The sequence below is a fragment of the Ceratina calcarata genome, unplaced genomic scaffold (assembly GCF_001652005.2).
Source record: "Ceratina calcarata isolate Rehan_Ccalc_2016 unplaced genomic scaffold, ASM165200v1 scaffold40.2, whole genome shotgun sequence".
In the NCBI taxonomy this organism is placed as follows: Eukaryota; Metazoa; Arthropoda; class Insecta; order Hymenoptera; family Apidae; genus Ceratina; species Ceratina calcarata.
Genome location: NW_017163422.1, coordinates 781,791 through 802,512, shown reverse-complemented (window position 1 = coordinate 802,512; position 20,722 = coordinate 781,791). Strand labels below are relative to the sequence as shown.

General features: G+C 38.7%; 1 protein-coding gene across 2 annotated transcripts in view; it reads left to right on the top strand.

The window, feature by feature from the left end:
• Window positions 1-20,722, top strand: part of dally (division abnormally delayed protein) — a 99,511-nt gene that overhangs the window by 57,571 nt on the left and 21,218 nt on the right. For both annotated transcript variants that reach the window (XM_018027110.2, XM_026814808.1), the window contains one exon: window positions 13,504-13,820. In XM_018027110.2, coding sequence (XP_017882599.1) covers window positions 13,504-13,820 — 317 coding nt within the window. The remainder of the gene's footprint in view (window positions 1-13,503; window positions 13,821-20,722) is intronic.

Below are 20,722 nucleotides of genomic sequence, written 5' to 3'. Positions count from 1 at the left end.
ATATTGGTGCTTTAAACAATTTGGCAAGTTAGTTCGAAATTTGAGGAATTATTTAAAGTCTGTTAATAGTGCTTATAATAATAATCTTCAATTATTCTACATCGCATTTAGCTTCCCCGCTGTTTTCTCCATTTCGTTATTATTTCGCGAACGAGGGAAACGCGAAAACAGAGCACTGGTCGGTGCAATCTTTTTTCCCAATTATCCGAATAATCTCCCAGTTGGTAATGAATATGCGAGCATCCACCTATGTTTAACAACATTCATCATATGAGTTATCAGTCCATCGCATTGACTGCAACCGCATAACGATATCTGTTTAATGTGATTACGTGTACGGGTTTTGTACATTGTTCGCGTGTTGACAGAGATAGGGAATGTTGCTCATTTAATTAGGTTCCATCGATTCAGGAAATGCATATCATTCCTGCGCGTGAACATTCACTCAATTACATTTCATTCACATTTAATTGCTCGAAACAAACTTTGATAGTTCAAGCTAATTAAATCGTGATAAAGACTGTGTTAGGTGCTGTTTGGAAAGAATTTCTTGTGACACTGTAACACGAAAATGACAAAACACTTTTATGTTTAAAGTTACGTACACATACAAGTGTTTTTCAATCATGTTGTTACTTTTATGATTAATGAAGTACAGCACTTTACTTGCTTCAGTTGTGCATGCTATGATTATAAGTAATTAGAAACGATTTAAAGATGTAAAATACTCGCTACCTCTGGGATCAGAGGATTTTTATCACGAACGTCTATAGAACACCTATCATGGAAATATCGTATGAAAAGTGCTCTAAGAATCGATCCGCGAAAGTTCAACGTACCAACTGAACAAGGAATACTATATGCCTCGATTAAAAAGTGCTTAAGCAAACGTAATATGAGATAACTAAGCTACAGATTTTAATTTAAAATACAACATTTGAGGTATCATTTTGGATTAAACATTTGAACATTGAAATACGAGTTGAACTTATGATATTCTGAATAGTTGGTGTAGATTAAATTCTCTTATAAGCGATGTAAAATCTGCGGTGTAGTAATAAACGTAAGTTCAACTTCTGGTTTGGTCACTTTACTGTCGATATATCGAGAGAAGTGGAGGATTTCACGGTCGGAGGAGAGGAGGCAAATCTGGAAAGAATGCGGTCCGTTTTCAGAGTGTAAGAGAGACAGATACAGATAGATAAAGAGAGGCGGAGAACGTTTGGGAAATGAAGCACGGCAGAAGCAGTCCGGTCCCGGTGTCCGGTCTCCTCGACCTCGACGGCCCAGTCGCCGAAGTAAAGCGGGAGCGGGTTAAGCCGACTCGGCCGTAGTGGTAGAGGAAGAGAAGCATTGTCGGCCCCGCAAAATACCTACAATCGATAGCGTTCGAGTTCGATCCTCGAGCCGGTCGGCGAGTCAAAGCGAGGCTTGCACCGGCGAACGATGCGTGGAATGCAATGGGCGCGCCGCGGGGTGATGTTCTCCTCCTCCTCCTCCTCCACCCTCTCGTTCTCTCTCTCTCCTTCTCTATGGCTATCGTCCCTTGCCTTCCACCCTTCTTGTCTTTAACTGATGCTTCTTCCTTCGTTTCTTCCCGCCCATTCTTCTTCTACACGTCTGCTCGCATTGTATACTGAGTGTCCCGATAAAATGTGCTATCTCGCAATAGAAGCACCGTGCGACTTCAAATCAGCAAGACACAGTCTCAGCGATTCATAACTGAAACTTTCATCCTTTTACCGTCTCAGTTTTTATCTAGTGAAATTAATTACATGAAATATCTGTTATACGATTAGATTCTTATGCATACGTGTGATATTTTTATGCGATATCCTTACTTGTATAATGACTTCTGGTTTTGATGCTTTTCTTCGGAACTTGAAGTTCGCCTGGTCGTTTGAATATTAACTGACGGTGTTTCAAACTCTCATGAAGAGTAAACGTTCTCGAATCATGGTGGTGAATGAGAAACGAGAATCGATTCAATTGGTCTTCGATCAAGATAAATATTCGAAACCGTTTTATTTCTTTGCTTGAGAGTTATGGAAATGGGACGTTCCGCGGTGTTTGATTAAAAGTGCCGCTTTACTCGGTGTAATGTATAATGGAATTTATATTGCGCACTGCGTCCAATTAATTTACATGAATGAGATAGCGCAGTACATAAAATTGTATATTTGATACACCACTCGTCCATACATATTCATATTATACTTTCGTGTATAGCATTTACACATATTTTACGATTTCAATTTCGTCTACATTCCACTCGATCTTCTCACTTATTCTAATCTTCAGACACGTGAAAGTTCAGAAAGGATGCAAATGCCGGATGCTATTTCTATTTGATGAATTCGATAAAATCGTTAGCACGATGTATCGAAGCAGTAGAGAAATTCAGTTGGAGGAGTGCATTTCTTGCAAGGGATAATTGTATTTGAATTTCAGATTAATTTCTGCGAGTCTTTTAATACTTGAATGCAGTTTAGCACAATGTTATCGTGTGGGAAGCCCATTAAAGTTTTATGAGGATAATGCAAGATTTATGAGTCATTGTTGCGACTCTAATGCAGTTAAGCAGTTTTTATCGCACGTTTGATAGATTATTAAAAAGTGCGTTTAACAATTTATTGCATATCTGTTTGAAAAATACTGCAGCAATTGTTATAGTTTTATGTAAACTGCAGTTTTTCTCAAACAGCCATTGCTTCCATATATAATTTTATATAAATGCAATTTACATATTAATTTTATTACTGCCGCTAATATCGTCGTTCCAGTTGCTATGGACTTGTATAAGTAATCTTAAAAGGATATTAACACACGTGGGTTAAAATTTCACTCTTCGCACCCTTGGAGGTTTGACAAATATTCATTTACACCCAACAATTTTCACTTCCATAATCGTTCCATCTTCGTCTGGCCATTCAATGGAACTTTCATTCCCTGTGATAGCGGGTCTGTTGGTTATCATGGAGGGCCATGTAGTCAGGCATTTGTACCGTTACGCGCATAACTGCGTTGTTTATAAAGGGTTGTCCCGGGAGCATAATAAATACACCCTCGCACGGTCTCGCACGCCGTGTTTCGCTCGGGGGTGAAAGAGAAATTTTCGATGCCGCGAATTCTCTCCATCCGGCTGCTCGACGTTTAAGAGGAAGAATTAAGTTAGTTGGCCGGCCGCTTTTGACGATCATCCGCAAAGTCTCGAGGCCGTGACTAATTCGCTCGGACTCGGTTTTGCATGATCTTAATCACATCGTCCTCATTTTTATAAATTGGTTGAATCCAGTTCGTCAACCTTCAATCAAACTGATTCTCTAATTAAAAGTTAATTCGGCAGTTTCGAGATTTATGAACACTTATATTTACAATTTAATCTATCAATCGGTTGTTCACATAACATTCTTAATGAAAGAGCCGTAAAATTAGAATAACTGATCGTCCGATGGTTAGCCGGTATACCGAACATGGAATCCTCCGTCAGTGCCTTTCCCTTCACGCACGCCAACCGGTGGACGAGTGTCTCTGACGTGAACTCCGGTTAAATTGGCTGAACTTCGAACCCGTGAGTAATCGGGCTGTCGCCGTTTCTCGCATTTCATTCTTTAACCGGTCGATTCGTAGTCGAGGTTCTCTCCGCGATCGACAGCCCGCTGCGAAACAACTTCACGTCCCGTCTCCCTCTTTTTCTCTATCTCCAACTCCGAACTCGAGTCAACTCGAGTGACACGACTCTCAAATACAATTTCTCGAGTTTCCCGAAAAATCGTGAGACGCGTCGGTCTCAGGGAAACTCCAAAAAGTTTAATTGTCAAAAGGAATAGCTTTCGTAGTTAAGAACTTTTATGAAATATTGATAGTAATAAAAATGTAATGTAATAAAAGATACTTTGTACTAACAATTGTTATTTATTTTTCTGTTACAGGTAAGCATTTGATATAAATTGGAGGCACATGAGTGAGTAATAGAGTTACAGTGTTCCACATAAAAATCATATCGTTTCGAATCAGCTTGAAGCTGATTCAAGTTCGAATCACGTAAAATTGAAATTGCTTATCATAAAACAAATCTATTATCTCGACTGACAAAGGTGTCAAGATCATTGCATAATAGATACAAGGGCTTACGGATTACGTACGAGAAATCTTAACTAGATCTGTACGCGTGCATAGTGGATAGGTCTGGCTCCTGCGAACTATGATAATCCATAGTCCATAGTTCCTGCTTAGGCTTTTGTGCCGACTGATTCGCATTGAAATATCCCCCTTTCGGTCGACTGAAGGCCGGTCGCGTCGTTTCTACCTGCGCGAATCAAGCGGATTTAAACGTCACGTGGATAAACGAGCCTTTTGACTGTGCTCAGGTACCGAGCTAAAGCGGACAAATTAATTTCGCATTCGCCCAGCCACGTTCCTTATCAAATCTCGCCATGACACCCCTGGGTTATTAAAGTAGCTCCAAAAGATGTTTAATAAAGTATTATTTATGTATCTTAAAACAAATGAAATTCTTAATAATACCATTTTTGCTGTACACTCAATCATAGTTTTATGTTAAATAAAACTTATTAGAAATTAATTTCAAGTAATAAGAGATTTTTAATGCATATTAAAATGTCACAGATTTTAATATTTGCAATAAAACTATCGTTTCGGCTCTTGAATTTAAAAATTATTTGTACGTGTGCGAAAGATGATTTCTAGACGCATGGGAATAGAGCTGTCCGTTTTGGTTTCCGCGTTTGATTTACAAAGGCGATAATTAACCGACGAGTCAAATTTATTAAGATGATGAAGGATAACGTGGTGGCGTGGCGGCGGTGTTGCTTGTTGCTGTTAGCTCCTCGTCGGTCTTCGACGCGTGATTAACCCTGCGCGGAAAGAGCTTTGCCACGGAAACGGATGAGCCGTAAACGAGTTAATCTGGAACGAATTTTGTTCAAAGCCGAGTTCCAAACTCTCCTTTCATAATGAACCTGATATCTTCGAATTAGTTTTGGTTAATTACGACACCTCGCATTTTGATATCGATAATTTTGCATTTTGCATGCCGCTTTTATTAACATCTTTTATATTTCAATTTAGTTGTTCGCTTAATTTATTTATTGGATTGGACTACTTATGTGTTAATCTTGTTTGTACCCTGTCCTCTCACGAAGGTGACGAAATAAACTTGTCTCTGATTTACACGCAACGATACGTTCGAGGAGGCAAAATGTAGAGGAGTAATGCGTTAACGTTGTTGGCGTGACGAGAACGTGTACATCGTGTTGGTTTAATAAACGACCGGCATGCCGCGATGGGAATCCTTCAAATTCCAGCTTTAATCCAGTTCATTCAAGGAATTTGTGCACATACAGCGAGCAGTCCGGGCAGGCGAGCGTCCCCATATTTTTTCACTTCGCTCTACTCCCAAGCTTCCTTGAAAATATTCTAATTATCCTCGACACGAACGTGTCTTGTTCTCAGAATTGTCCAGTTTCCAGAAAAGTGTAAAAATAATAATTATGTTGTACTTCAGTTTTCTTCTGATCGATTTCTTTTACATTAGATTCACCTGTTTTCTTAATCAAATTGGAGTCTGATAAAGTCAAAGACAATCTGAAATGGCAAATCTAATAAAGTCTCTTGAATTTTAAACACAAATATTTGTCCCACGTTCCTTATTAAAAGAGGTTCTAAAAATACTATTGAATCTACTGGTTCACGTCAAACTAGAGGAGATATGAGATCGAAGACCGTTGTCTATTTCTGTGGAAGTAGTTTGGGTCAGACATTAAATTTCTTAATCTCAGAAATCATTTATTTTTAATTCAATATCCTTTTCATCTCGACCGATAAAAGATCAACTTATGAATAAGTTTCATCTGTGAGAAAAGTTTATGTGAATAGTTAAAACGAAGGAAGTCAGATTAATTAATAACACATTAAGAAGCAATCTTCTTTTAAAACATATAAATTATAATATTCGTTGAAATATAGTTTTCGAAACAAGAGTGATTCTCTTATGTGAATTGCAGAGATATAGCTATTCGTTAAAATATCAATGCGCACGAGGATAAGTCGATCTGTTCTTCTTTCTATTCCCTCTGTAAGCTGTGCGCTCAATCTATAGAAAAGATCCTGCGATTATTAAAACGCTGCGGATATTTTTGAAGCGAGCATATGGAAAGATTTTTCTTGAGTTTTACTACTGGGTCGAATATAAAAAGTTTCGCAATCGATTCGCGTATGGGGACAGCCGTAAGCTTGGCAAGAAAACGACTGAGGAAAGTTTTCGGGCATCGGGCTCATCCTTCATCCGCGTTAAAGATTCCCAGGTGCGTTCATAAGCATCAAACGATAAATCTCATTGTTGGATTAATAATTGCATGAGAAGTTTCTTGAATTTAAATTAGACGAAATGTCATAGAAAGTTTGGTGTAATACAAATAATGAGTGGAAAGGAACTTTTGAAATGTAAGAGAATGTAGTATAATCGTAATCGTTTCATGCATGGGTTTTGTTAAACCAGGTTTTGTATCATATTTCTGTCTGATGTCGATATGAAATACGTATAGTTCGTTTTATCACGTTTCTTTAGACTGTAGTTCTTATTAACTGCCTTATTGACTTGCTATAAATGTAGTACACGTTTCCCACAATTATTTCATCCGAGGGGAGAAAAGTTTTTGGAGTAAGGGATGAATCTTCGGGATATCGTTCCCCGAAGAAGAGATTCCTATTGTACAGAGTAATGATCCCCGTATATTTCAAAGCCGGAGAGGAGAGGAAACTTCTGGCTATATTTCACGTCGGCGGATTGAAAAATTACATCGCCCTCAACCTTTTAGTTTTAGAATTACCTATTTCAGGTTGATTTGTTGCATGAAAGCTGCATCTTTCAACTCTCGGTATCAAGAATCTATTTTGTGGTTCTCATTTTTATTCTGAATTATTTGGATCGTTCAAAACAACGTTGGTTCTTTTTGTAATTTTTGTAAAATGCAAAATTTTATAGTTCCCATTGTACGGGGATTATTTAAAATTCGTTCGAGTCCCAAACGGAACATTTTTTTAACAATAAGAAGCGTACAAATAAATTCGATCCGTTCGATCAAAGTACATAAAGGATTCTCTTCTATTCGGTGTTGTATGCATCAGAGTATTCATCTTCCGCAATTCCATAAGCCGTAAACTTTACATCCAATATCGAAAATGCTCCTACATAAATAGATACGAACATTTCTTTCGCCCAGTATTTCATATTCTTAATACTATTTATATTATTGTTTATTTTTATCGTTCCATTAATATTGAATATCTTGAATTATCTTTGGGTTCTATGTAGATTTCATAGTTTGATATTTAAAGAAAATTGTTAATGTATGGATTTATGTATTTTTCGATTTTCTGTATTTTCAGAAAATAATTATTCAATATGTCATCTCGATTTATTTTAAAATTCTTGGAAAGAGTCCCAGACGCATTCTCAGCTAATCTAATTCAATAAAAAAGCTATTGCATTCGTTTCGACGAAGTCGCTTTTCGTGGAAGCACTGCAACCACGGCGGAGTCGAATTCGCACCTTCGATTACCATTTAGCCGTGACTCACCTGCGAGAGGTAGTCATACTCGTCGATGTAGGTGGCAAGGGAAGAACGAGAAAGAAAGGGGAGAGGTTGGGGGCGGAAGGAAGGAAGCGAGGAAGAGGCACCGAACGAATCACCACCGGTCACACGAACCGGCGCGTACACCCCCGCTCATAAGTCTTAGAACACGGTTGTAAATTCAGAGTACAATCATCTGTAAACTATGAGGAAAATTCTAAATTTATTTCCAGAACCTACCTCAATTAATGTCCCTTTATATGTAAATAAGTCCTGGGGAAAAATTCACAAATGAACATTTTTCAACTGGAAGAATTATCTTTATAAAAGGAAACAAAGATTGATGAGGAACTGTTGATAAAAAAATCTGAACCCAGATAATTCAGCATTTAATTTCTGAATCCATACTAATTGAGACAGGCTCGTAGTAAATTATGATCATTAGGTTGGGAATTTTTATTCTATTCGTATTTGTTCGCACGTTTTTATAATCTGTTTAGAATTATGGGCGAGGGTGTACCTATAAGGAATATCGTGTTACCGTCGGACAATAAGATTTCACGTTCCCCCCCGTTGTATTCCGCATTTAATGACAATCACCCCCTACTCACTTCCCAGCGCCGGTTCCGTTCGTTCACCCCCTCGTTATCGATATCGCGTTATCGCGACATCGACACCCTCCCGACCCGATTTTGTGGTAACATCGATCTCGTCTATCGATCTCCGAGACCACCCTAGCTGACGGATGTAAGCGCACGTGCACGCGTCCTCATTCACAAATCCTAAGCGGTTTACAGAATTGTTGAATGAAATGTGATTGAACTTAATTGAACTCGTGATATTTTAATGATTAGGTACATGTATGGGTAAAAATTATTATTCTATACGTTAAGCCTCTAACACTAACATTAAGGTAATTATAGAAATTGATATACAATTTTCATACATGGTTTTGGAACTTATAAATTTTATATCTAAATTGAAAGATGCAAGACATTTAAAAAATGTACCAGAGATCTTTCAAGATATTTGCAACTACGAATCAAAACTATTAAGGACAATTTATTATATTCTTTCAAATCAGTAGCTCCTCGTCCATAATTCACAAAAATGTCTGTCAGATATCTTTGCAATCAATTAATACAGAACTGTGAACTTGAATCTTTACTAATTGTAAGTAACACTTATGAACTGGATTGTACGATCTACACGAACACGAAGGGTTCGGAGAGATATCGTGTGCCGACGTGAGTCGAAGTTCAGTTTGTATTTTTCTTCCCGCGTCGGCGAATCACGTAACGAGAAAGTTCTGATTTCGTGGCAGCCAGGGGCGATTATCGCGCGAACGAGAGAACTACGGGGAATAATTATTTCCACACTAACCGTGTGTGCTCGTATCCTTAACGCGTTTTAAGCTGGGTGCAAACGTGTCGCACTGCCATTTACTCCACTGTTCGATGTAACTTCTTGTTCTTTTTAATGATAACATCGTGTCGATTCTGTGGTTCAAGTTTCTGCTTTCTCGATTCGTAAAAGCCAATTAATCCTCGTATAAATTTAGCCAACTAATAATTGCATTTAGAACATCATTTTACCCTATCTTATAACTTGATCAAGAAGAGAATGAATAATATTGAAGAGAATGAATGCAATTTATTATTTGCAGAAATTATTGAGAATCATAGATTTTATTTCTGGTGCAGAACACTTAAAAAATCAAGTCCCAAATATCGTCTATATTAAAATAATAAATACGTACAATTATCGTGAAATAATCAGGCAATCATTGATGAAATCAGACTGATAAAAGCATTCTCGAAAATCCATATCAATAAGAACGTTCATGGGACAGTTTATTCGTGGCGTAGAACAGTTTCGAATGTTTCAAGCCTCTTTATGCAAGTACGTTACAAATTACACGGATACGTATGCATACGCTATCACGAAATAATCAGGCAATCATCTAATCTTGCTCGTTTGAATCGCGGCGTAGAGCGGAATACGTTATTATCGTTTATATTCCGGGTCAAGGGTGACGACGCGATGCTTCGAACCGAGCACACCGCCTCCTCCTTTCTTTCTTCCTTCGTGTGAAGGTGAACGAAACTCCTCCTGGTCATTGCGAACGAGACCGTGTGGAGGCGGAAGATCATCTCCGCGCGGCGTGGGATGCGGACGAAACGTCGGCCTCGGACTGACCAACTAACGCGCGTGTTAATTCTCTGTCGCTCGTGAATGACGCGGCTGTCGTACACAGTTCAACTGACGTAAAACACGTAGCGACATATCTCGTAAAATAATAAGAGTCTGCGTGAATAGATTTTTATGGTAAATAAAACATTCGAAATGTAATTTTAGAAAATTGGAAGAATTAAAAGGATCGAGAATAAAACTAGTTCAAACGTTGGAACTTTGTATTCAAATGACTAGGAACGTCAGAAATTGCACAAGAAACCGTGCGTGCGTTTATCGATACTGAGCCGTGCCGAGGATATCGAGAAGGAAATGGACGTCAAAACGATGACAGATTCTCATTTTCGCGGGGCAAAAATCGCGAGGATGTAAGGTAAACGGAGGAGGTAAGGGGGGAAAAGAAAAACGGGTCACCGTTTATCGTCCTCCGAGCCATTACTTCGCTTAGCCGTTTCGCTGCTGCAATAATTGACGTTGCAAAAGTTGACTGGGCGTATTCTTTTTGCTCCAGTTTAACTTAACTGAAACTAACGCGTTGCGAAAGCGAAAGAGATCGTCCCTCTTCTCGTCGAACGATTAGAGCCTATAAGCGAATTATCCAATTGGATCGATCCCCTTTTTCATGAAACCATTCGAGACACTTGATGGATTTTAAAAGTACTTTTTACTTCATATAAAAATTGCGAAACGTATAAAGTAAATTGAGCGAGCATTAATGATTCGTAATTTTAATCATGTCGTTGATACAACATTTAAATGAATGCACATTAGCGAAACGTATTTCATCTTCAATTAATGATTTGCTTGACAACTGCGACTCTTATTGGGAATACAAGACTCGGGGACGGAGTCGCATTAACTGCATCTCGGAGGAACGTATTGCACGTCGAGTTAAGGAAAACTGGTGCACCTTTACTCTTAACGCAATTTACGAATGATATACGTATGGAGATAAGTAGATTTCATTGCGAATTAGCATACGCTCGGTTAAACGTCGTTTAGTACTTAAGCGATATCCGCGCACGGCAAAGTAAGTTCTTTTCCGTTTGTTCAGATTGCATACATCCCATATTCAAATTATCATCTTCGGCGTCACGTTGGACGTAAAAGCTAAGCGACTTTTAAGCGCCGTTATGTCACGAGCATACCGTGGATTCAGCTGCAGATAATAATATGTACTCTACAAGCGTGTTCACTTTCAAACCTCGGCGAGATGATACCTCGCGGAGATAACAGCGTATCGCGAAATTCCCGATAACGTCTTGTACCTCTAATTAGGATAATTTCACTTAGATATCAATGAATCGACGCTCATTAAGATAATTGCTATTTTTTATGGAGCACGGTGTAAAATGAAGTGCGGGATGAATTAATTTTATATTAGAATCAAGAATCAATTGTATGTTATAATTAATTTTTCAATTCTTGATATAAAACAGTGTCTGACGTTTTTTATAATTTCTTTTGCCACTGACTATTGTAAATTGAGTCATCCGAGTATCTTCTTAACTCCTTCACATAAGTTGGTCAGTGGAGGTAAAGAAAAATTGCAGAAAAAAGTGGAGCAGGCAAAATACGATTACCGAACATAAATTGATAAATTACGAGCCGTGGAGAGAGCGATCATTAATTAAGAACGGACTCTCTGGACGAGGGTGGGAAAAGAAGAGAAAGGAGGCGTTGGAGAGAAGAGAAGATAAAAAGGAAATCGGGCGAGATGACGAGAGCGACGTTTGCACGCCCACGCGTGCCGTCTTAATTACGCCCGGGGCCCGGCGTGGCTGATTTTACGATTATGCCAGTTCCCGAGCTAACCCGGCCTCGCTTCCTTTTATGGTCGGCGTTAAAAAGTAATTAGGACTAGGAGAACCGTGGATGAGCGCGCCGCGCCGCCAGATACCAACGATAGCCTTAATGACGATCGCGTATGCAAACGTACTTACATTCTTATGTAGTTACATACAATTCGATTTAAAAGTGACGCGAGCGTAGAATTTATTCCGTTACATTATACACGTTTGGTTCGGTTAAATGACTGACTGAATCGACATGATTAAAAGAGAGTTCAGTTCATCGAGATTACGCCAGATATGCCTGGTAAATCGAACCTTCCTCAGAATTATTCATTAATATTAAACGTGTATCAATATAATAAATGAAGAAGCACCAGAGAATATTCGGTTTCATTAACAAACTTGTATTACCGTATATATTAAAATTTTAATTTCTGTTTCGAACTTGACACATGTGCGAGGCACTGGAGCAATTTCCTGAAAATAAAGGATACAAAAAAATCGACGGGTCGGTTTTTTCCCCCGTTGGAACGTGGCGAAAAGTTAATTACGGCCGTTGTCAGTCGGTCGAATCGTCGAATGCGAAATTTTTGCACCCGTTTATTGAGAAAAATGAAGCCCGCCGTCCAGGAGGCCGCGACTCGTGATAAATACGTTTCGTTTTCAGCCGCGAACGGGCCCAATCTATTATGAAAGCCGGCGCTCCTTTTTTCATCCACGTTTTTACCACTATAATTCCAGCGGTTATCGGCCTCCGTGTTTTATTCGAACCGAGCCTGACATTAACAGTCCGTTCGAACGACGTAGGTTTTTACCAGTTCGATAGTTTCATCGAATACAGAAATATGTGATGTGATTCTGCTTTCTGTTATTGTCGATTCGGTGAGGCCAGTCGAGTCAGTAAAAAACCGCATCGTCTAGACGGGCTATAACATTCCTAAAATTTTATTCTTCAAACTGCTTATGCTTGATATTTGTTTAGTTAAAAATACTGTAATATTCAGTAAAAAAAAGAATTGCAGTATTTTAACGTACAGAAAAATGTGCACAAAGCGCGTAAGCATTTAAAAAAAAATGCAGATCTTCCTGATTTTATATATAGATGGAATTAAAAAAAAAGAAACGACTTGGTATCTGCAATAAGGAAAGATTTTACCAGCCAAATACGCGCATTTCCTTATCAATCGGAATGTACGGGTAGATCTTACCGTATGGAATTCACTTGAATCTTCACAAGTGGGAAACCGTTCTTCTTTTCCTATTTCCTTCCCGGCTTGTTCAGCCGTAATCGAAGTACGAAGCACCATTACGAGGGGTCATCTCGGGCTGCTCGTCTACGAGGACATCAATTCGCGTGAGATGCCCCTCTTGGACGCGGCAATATCGTTCCACGGGTCACGACGACGGAAGAGGCCAGTCGCAGGGACAATCGCGATAAAACTTTATAGGGAGAGAGAGGGATCACGTTCGGTTCTACATTTTCAGCAAAGACCGACGAAAATTGAAGGGAGAAGAAGGTGTCTTACCTAGCCACTCACCTAAAATGTTCGAATAGAAACGTGGACGTAAAAAAATACATAAATACTAATTATATCTGATCCTCTTTTAATATTACATTATCTGAATTCGTATAAATGTAAAATCCTATAAGCTCTATCATATATCGTACAAAGTTTCATTTCAGTAAATAAATATAATTCCTATTGATTTAATGTAACAATAAAATATTTTGGTGTCATTATAAAGAAAGAACAAAATGAAACCGACTAAAGATATGCAAACATGAAATTCTAGATGTATCGTGAGTAATACAGGGGTACAATGGTTTGACGGTTGATCCGATAGTTGCGGCACGCGTCGTGCATCTCGATTAGTCGAGAGTTCCGGTGTTAAATAAAAACGCGACGTCGATCGTGTTGCAGGTGAGGAAGGTGTGCGGTCGTACGGAGCTGCGGCCGTCGTCGGACGTGGAAGAGGAGAAGAAGACGGAGGAGCAAAGTAAGAAGTGGAGCTTCGCAGAGGACGCAGCTGGGACGCAGGAGAAATCATCGTCTGGTGTCGTTCCCGGGCCGGTGACGCACGCAGCTGACCATCGGACGTCGCCGACGCAGTTGCACGTGCAGCTGGGCAATTTCTTGGCCAGTGTCGGTAGATCCCGGACCTTCTACGGCACCCTGGCCGACACGATATGCGAGGAGTACCCGGACAAACGGTGCTGGAACGGCGAACGCATCGGCGAGTGAGTACATTAAACGCTTGACCCATCATTTTACAATTTATTTCGTATCTATCTCTGATCAATTTTATATTTCATATTGAAGTTTCTGTATTTAGTATTTATATAGAATTTGAAAAGATGGTTCAACGAAGTTAAAGTAAGGAATCATATTTTATCTCAATATAAGATCTGTTCTGTAACGATGACTTTTGCAATACAAATAGAGATACGATATTCAACGCGAGAATTTCGGATGCTAGTTTCTCTATAAGTAGAATAGGATACGATTCCGGTTGCATATTGAAACAGGTGTGCGTCGTCGGTATTTATACATAATAGGTGATCGGTTCGGCACCGGAAAGAAGTTGTGTGTATGCGTGTCGGCTCGACGATACGCGCGGGGCGTATCCCCCGATGATCGAGTCATCGCGGTATCATCGGGCAACGATTTCCGAGCACGTACGCATATGTTACACGGTTCTCTTTGCCCCTTGAATCGCCGAGCTCTCCGTCTCGGTTCCCTATCACCGCGCAGTATACGGTTTCGTATCAAGAGTCGCGATAGACCTGGTAGACGCATCACATCAGGCAAAAATGAGCTGCGTCAGAAAGTGTGAAACACTTTTAAACTCATGACAGGACTTAGGATTGTCTAATTCTAGCAGACTGTGTAGGCAGAATGTGATACAATGATTTTTCTATTCTTACAAATAAATAATTGAATTCTTGTGATAAAGGAAATATTGGAAGGCATGAATACAATTGGAGTAACGAGGAGTGCAGACAAGAACATTTTTATAGAAATTTTGCATAAAAGGAATGAAATTAATGAAACATGATAGAAGTCCATAATGATACAATTACATTATGCATTGCATATATATAGTATATTACGTAGATGCTTCACTCATTTAATAATTCTTGAATTACTTTTCTCATTGGACAGACTATCCTTGGATAAAGCAACTGAAATTTGTATAGTGAGATAATTGAAAAATGTAACAAAGGGACTCCAATTAGTGACTTTCATTACTCACCGTAACGAGTTCATAAAGTTCTCTGCTTGGCAAAAGAATATTTATTAGGTACTTCAATGTACTTCGCAAAAAATTATTGTACCGTGAAATAAATTCTTGCTACAGGTCAATTTTCTCGAACAGCTTTTTATTTCACGAAATAAATAAGTTTCGCGTGGAACAATGAAGTTTACGCGACACGCTCGAGGAACGTTGTTTGTAAAACGACTAAATAAAAAATGAAATTTGACACGGTGTCGAAGTCAAATTTGAAAGGACAACAGTGCCCGGGAATCGGGCGTAGTGACAAGCGCGAATATCAAACGCGTGCAAATTCGGAACAGGAAGCTGTCAACCGGGCGTGCCGGCATATGGAGAAGCGTGAGACCGGCCAGAAAAAGTGGCCACGGTGTTTCGTCAATCGACAAAACAAATTTCCCTTTTTGTATGCCCTATATGCACCTACGCCGTAGCCGGGGAGTATGTAAAACGAGGCAGAAAGAGGAAAACAGGGACAGGTCGGAAGTAACGCGAGCTCGTTTTAATGAAACATGCGGGAAAGTAGGGTGAAAGGGGAAATAAAGCGCAAATGGAATAATAACCGTGAGAATTGTGTGAAACTCAAAGAAAACTTGTCAAATCAGGAGTAACCAGAAGAGGGATCTACCGAAAGAAAGAATTAGTAAGGATCGCATGTACAAATTCAATTTATTTAATCATTTAAAGCAAATGTGTGAATGATTGAATAAATTAATTAGTTTTTACTTTTTCAATTAATCTGGCGTAACATATTATTACACGTTTCACAGGAGAACTTAATTAAAAAAGTAAAAATTGGGTATTGCTTACACGTGAAACGTATGGATAACAATTTTATTCATGTAATTTCGTCTCGTTATCGGTGACGACATTAATCGCGAAGCGAATGATAATAAATATTTCCATGTCGGTCAACAATTAGGACTGAGTTAATTTACATGCACGTGAAATCAATTCTGAATTTTGATTTTACTCGCAGGGGTCGCGAACAGTGAGAACGATGAATAATTCAGTGAAATTAATGCTGGAAATTCTTAACATCCCGACTCTATAATATCATCATGTGTTCGTTACAATTAATTTTTATTCTGCTTTTTATCAAAAAGCTACTGGATTTTTCCGTATTTTCTTTTCATCGTAAAAGTACAATTCTCCTTTCTTATTACGAGGAAATTATTTCTGGATTCCCATTATACAGATTTTTTAAGAGTATCTGTTCATGAAAGCAATTGTCTGTTTTTCTTTACTATCCACTTCTATGAGAAGCAAACAATTTCGCGAGAATTTAAGAATCCAATAAAGCCGCATTGTTACGTCGTTTAATCGTCAGTGGATTAATTAACCGCAGGAACGTCGCATACGTAGAAGTATCAGTGGAGTTCGCTATTGAAAAAGATGACTAGCAGAAACCGAGAAGACACACACGGCGAAGTATTTTAACGAGAACCGTTTTCATTCGGCGGCCCGTCTATCTGCCACGAAACTTTTTAAACTTCGCGAAATGAAAGTTAAGCGTTTTAAGGTTCGCTCGTTCGCTCGCTCGTTTGTCAGTAGAATTGCTCGTTGGGAACAAAAAACGGAATAACGGACCAGCGAGCAGAGGTACTTGCTACGTTTTTAAGGGTTGATCTGCTCTTTTTCGTCTTTACACCAGTGTCGTACCTAAATAAAGCCGTTCAAAAAATCTTAGAAGACAGTAAATTCCCCACGTCCGTCGCAGATCGTCCAAGTTTTATCGCAGTTTATATCAGATTATCTGTTTTAAGATATGATTAAATAGAGACAAACAGAAAGCAGATCTGAAAATGATTAAATATCAGACTTTCATGAATGAATCACTGTGACATTTTCAAAATAAAAATATATTTGAACGTCAAAAAATCACGATCGATCCAAAGAGAGAAATGGTTAAACAAGTAACAGCGGAACATTTATCACGTACGCCTGTTGACCACGATGATTTCCAATCTACACAAACGTTACGAATAAAGAGAGCCGCTCGTTGTGCTTCGAGTTTAAACACGTTTAACGAGCTGAAAAAAAAATTCAACGCCCGCCGTGACACGTACGTAGTTGTTTATCAAACGAGGGCATTACAAACGCTGCGTGTGACTCAGGTTGCGTGCGATTCCTTATCGTATAATGTTCTTAATGAAATGTCGCGAGACGGAAACCTGATCGAGTGCTGCGATGAAAAGAATCGGTATGACGTGTGCTGTTTAATCCAAGACGTACAGGTCACATAACTATGCGCGGTTATTCGTACAACAGATTTTATTTGTGAAAATAAATATCCCGCGGACTTTGCTGCACCGACATTGTTAAGAGGCTGGCATAATTTACGCGCTTGTAAAACGATATAATTGTTCGCTTCGCTGTACCGGTAAAATTTGCAAATCTGGCAACAGGTACCCGCGACGTGTCGCAAACGATTTATTTTTGTTAGTTGTGACATTTATTCAGATGAAATAAGCAGACGGACAGCGTATTCGTACGTTTGACAACGTCAATAATCGGTTACATTGTTCTCAGACTTCAGGAAGTAACTTATTTGTATTCAAACATTTGTGACACGAAATATTGTTAATTATTCATGCGCATTTTTAAATGGAAAAGGAATGAAGAGACACGAGATAAACGAAGTATCTGTTACCGCGTCGACTTTATTCTTTTTTTTTTTTGCGAAAGAGAAGAGTAATGCTGGCTACAGAAATAAATACCGTACAGTTATTCGCGACGTAAATGATACAGATACTGCGATGAAATTGTGAAAGAAATTAAGGTCAACGACGGGGAGGAAAAATGCGCGAGTAAAAATCTGGTCCGCGATATAAAATCGAAGATTTATGTTCCCGAAAAAACGAGTTTTCGATATTAAATGAGATTCGCAGACATTCTTGTCTCTCTTGTTGAATAATCATGTGCATATTTAACTTTCGTCTCATTATCGAATGATTGCATTCAAAACTGGACATACTTGTGAATGTATAAAAATCTTCAGTATAGTTATAATAAATGTTAAAAAGTATCAATCTATCATTCGGTTTTTAAATATTTAAAACCGTACGAAGATTCGGTATATAGAACACTGATATTTCTGCCAGTCTGTGTAAAAGTTTTCTGCTTGGAAAACAACTAGGGAAGAATGGGAGCAAAAATCGATTTCAGTAGGAGTTTATAGGAACGTAACGTAGTGACGATTCGAGGTTGGGAGGGAGGAAGATGAGTCCGAAAAATAGCACAGGGTACATTGCGACACCGTGACCTCGTAGCCGAGGCGTGTTTGGCCACGCTCGCGTCACGCGAAACGCATCATCTCAGCAACGTCTCTTCGATAATAATTATACATTCACGACATACACTCTGCACACTATACTGAACACACATATAATAATAAAACCAGCGGTAATGCCGCACATCTTATGATTAAAATAAATATTAATAGAGTACATAGAGAACGTAAGAATAGTAATACGTTACACATGTACTATAAATATTTATACATGAATCAACTAGCACTGTTTGCATTTACGTATGTCTCTTGTGTTTCAAGGAAAATAAATTTATGCCAACATAATTTATTTGTTAGTATAAAAAAAAAGTAATAAAAAACAAGAAATTAATGACGTGACAATTTTTATCGTTTTTATTTAATAAGGAAACTAGTTTTTAAATTGATACTAATCAATATATCTAGTGGACATATTTCATGATTTATTCTGTACGAACGCTAAATTAAAATCGACATGAATGCAAATTATAAAGCAATCGATGAGACCCGATGCAAGAGTTTTTCGAGCAATTGTGTGTGTAACGTACATGTGTAATAGATACGTGTACGTATACGTGCATATAGAGAGAAAGGAAACTGGGCGACGTCGCGGCGCCCGTTTGCTCTCGTTGCCAGACTCTTTGGCGGCTAGGCGTCCCACAGGCTACTCCAATTCGCTCTTCCTCGCCGCCTCCGTGTCCTACTCTCCTCTCCGTTTATTTCTTATCGCGTCGGACTGCACCGTCCGTGACACACCGCGTCGCGTTTCGTTCCTCGACTACGACTTCGACCGTCTTCTCCTTGCTCTCTTTTCACGTGTCTCGTTATCTTCGCCGCCCACGCGATGCGCCCCCGATGACTAACCAACGGGGTGTAAGATGCACCTACGTCAGTCAATAAGTTACAAATTCATAGATGTAAACTAGAAAAAGTGTTTTCTCAAAGTTAGAAGTAAGAATATATACCATATTATAGTTTTATAGATTGAGTTCTAAAAAATTCGTTCGAATTATGAATTTCTATAAATAATCTCATTTAGCAGTCTGTCATTTTGAACAATATTAATGAATCATAGTACTTTGCAGAAAAGTTAGCTTGCAAGAATTTAGGACGCGGCACGATACAAATGGATTGGTAAGTAGGGTATTCCCCTTTGGGTCTGACTCCATGGTTGACCTGTACTCCTGAACTTTAACGCCTCTGACGTAAATACCCAAAGGACTATATAAATATCCATCTCATTTAGTTAGCATTTATTATCATAAAGTCAAACATGTTATATAAATAATTATACGAAGTATGATTGATCTAGAATGATTTAATATACGTAATACTATTATAATAAATTATAAATAGATTGAAATTTTATGTCCGATGGGACTTTCGAAATCTACAGATTGACGTGACAACTGCGACGAAAAGGCTTGTACTAATTCGATCGCGCGTGATGTTCCATCTCGTATGTGCAACTCGGCCTTTATGTTTCCTATTTTCGTAGCTGGTTGCACAGTGCAGTTCGCAACTGTGCTTTATTCCGCTCATCTTTTCCATTGCTCCATTTTCACTTTCGTCGACCTCGTTGCTCGAGCTTTTCCGGGGTTCTCTCACCACGTTGCTTTTATTGATAGCCTATTTCTTTTTTACAGTTTTGTCAGCCAATATTAGCATCTGCAATGCAGTCCTTATCGTTGTTCCTTATATTCATTTACGAAAGCGTACTTACATACACAGTACCTAAAACCTATTGTTAATAAAAATTGGTCTTGTAATTCTAATTTTGCCTGTGTGAAAGTAATCATACCAGCAGTGGTAAATTCAATTTGTTTGGTGAAGCGAATTTTTATTTTTATTCAATCAATGGAAATCAATTTTATTTTACATAAACGAGAATTTTTATATAAAAGCTCATTATTGTCCTATGATTAAAGTGAGATTGTTAACACAAACTGAATGGGTGTCTGTTCAAATAATTGATTTAAAGTGGCTCCCACTCTTGTTCCATCCACCTTTCGCTTTTCTCGGTACTACTTCACGTTCTTTTATCTGCTCTTTCATCTTCGACGCTATTATTCATCCTCGGCTTCTGGATTCTCGCCATTTCAAAAGGAAGCAACCTGTCCTTAGAAATCCTCATTTTCCTGCCGCTACAGCATACGTTTTTAATTAAAGGCTGTTTGATAGAAATGATTTAACGACGTAACTCGCATGCTAACGAATTACATTTACAACGACTTTTTGTTTATGCAAATCGCCAGTCACGCGAATAATAATAATTGTCGTCCGCGTCGAGCTATATCACGTTCGATTATCGTCCTCAGTTAATAGTAAGCGATCTGCGTCGAACCTGATCCACGGCTTCCTTTTATCCGTGAATGTACAGCTTCCTGAAAAGCTGATGCGACCAATCTGGTTTCAAACGCGTTTTAATGATTGCAGCCATTAACCAGAAATTATTAATGATTCTTGTAACGTTCTTCGAGTTATATTCGTGTGATCGAACAGTTGCCCAGTTTTTGCTGAGAAGGAAATTGTGTTTATTAGAGAACATTATACAAAAAGTGGAAATTTTGTTATGTTTCGAGCCACTTATTAGAGAT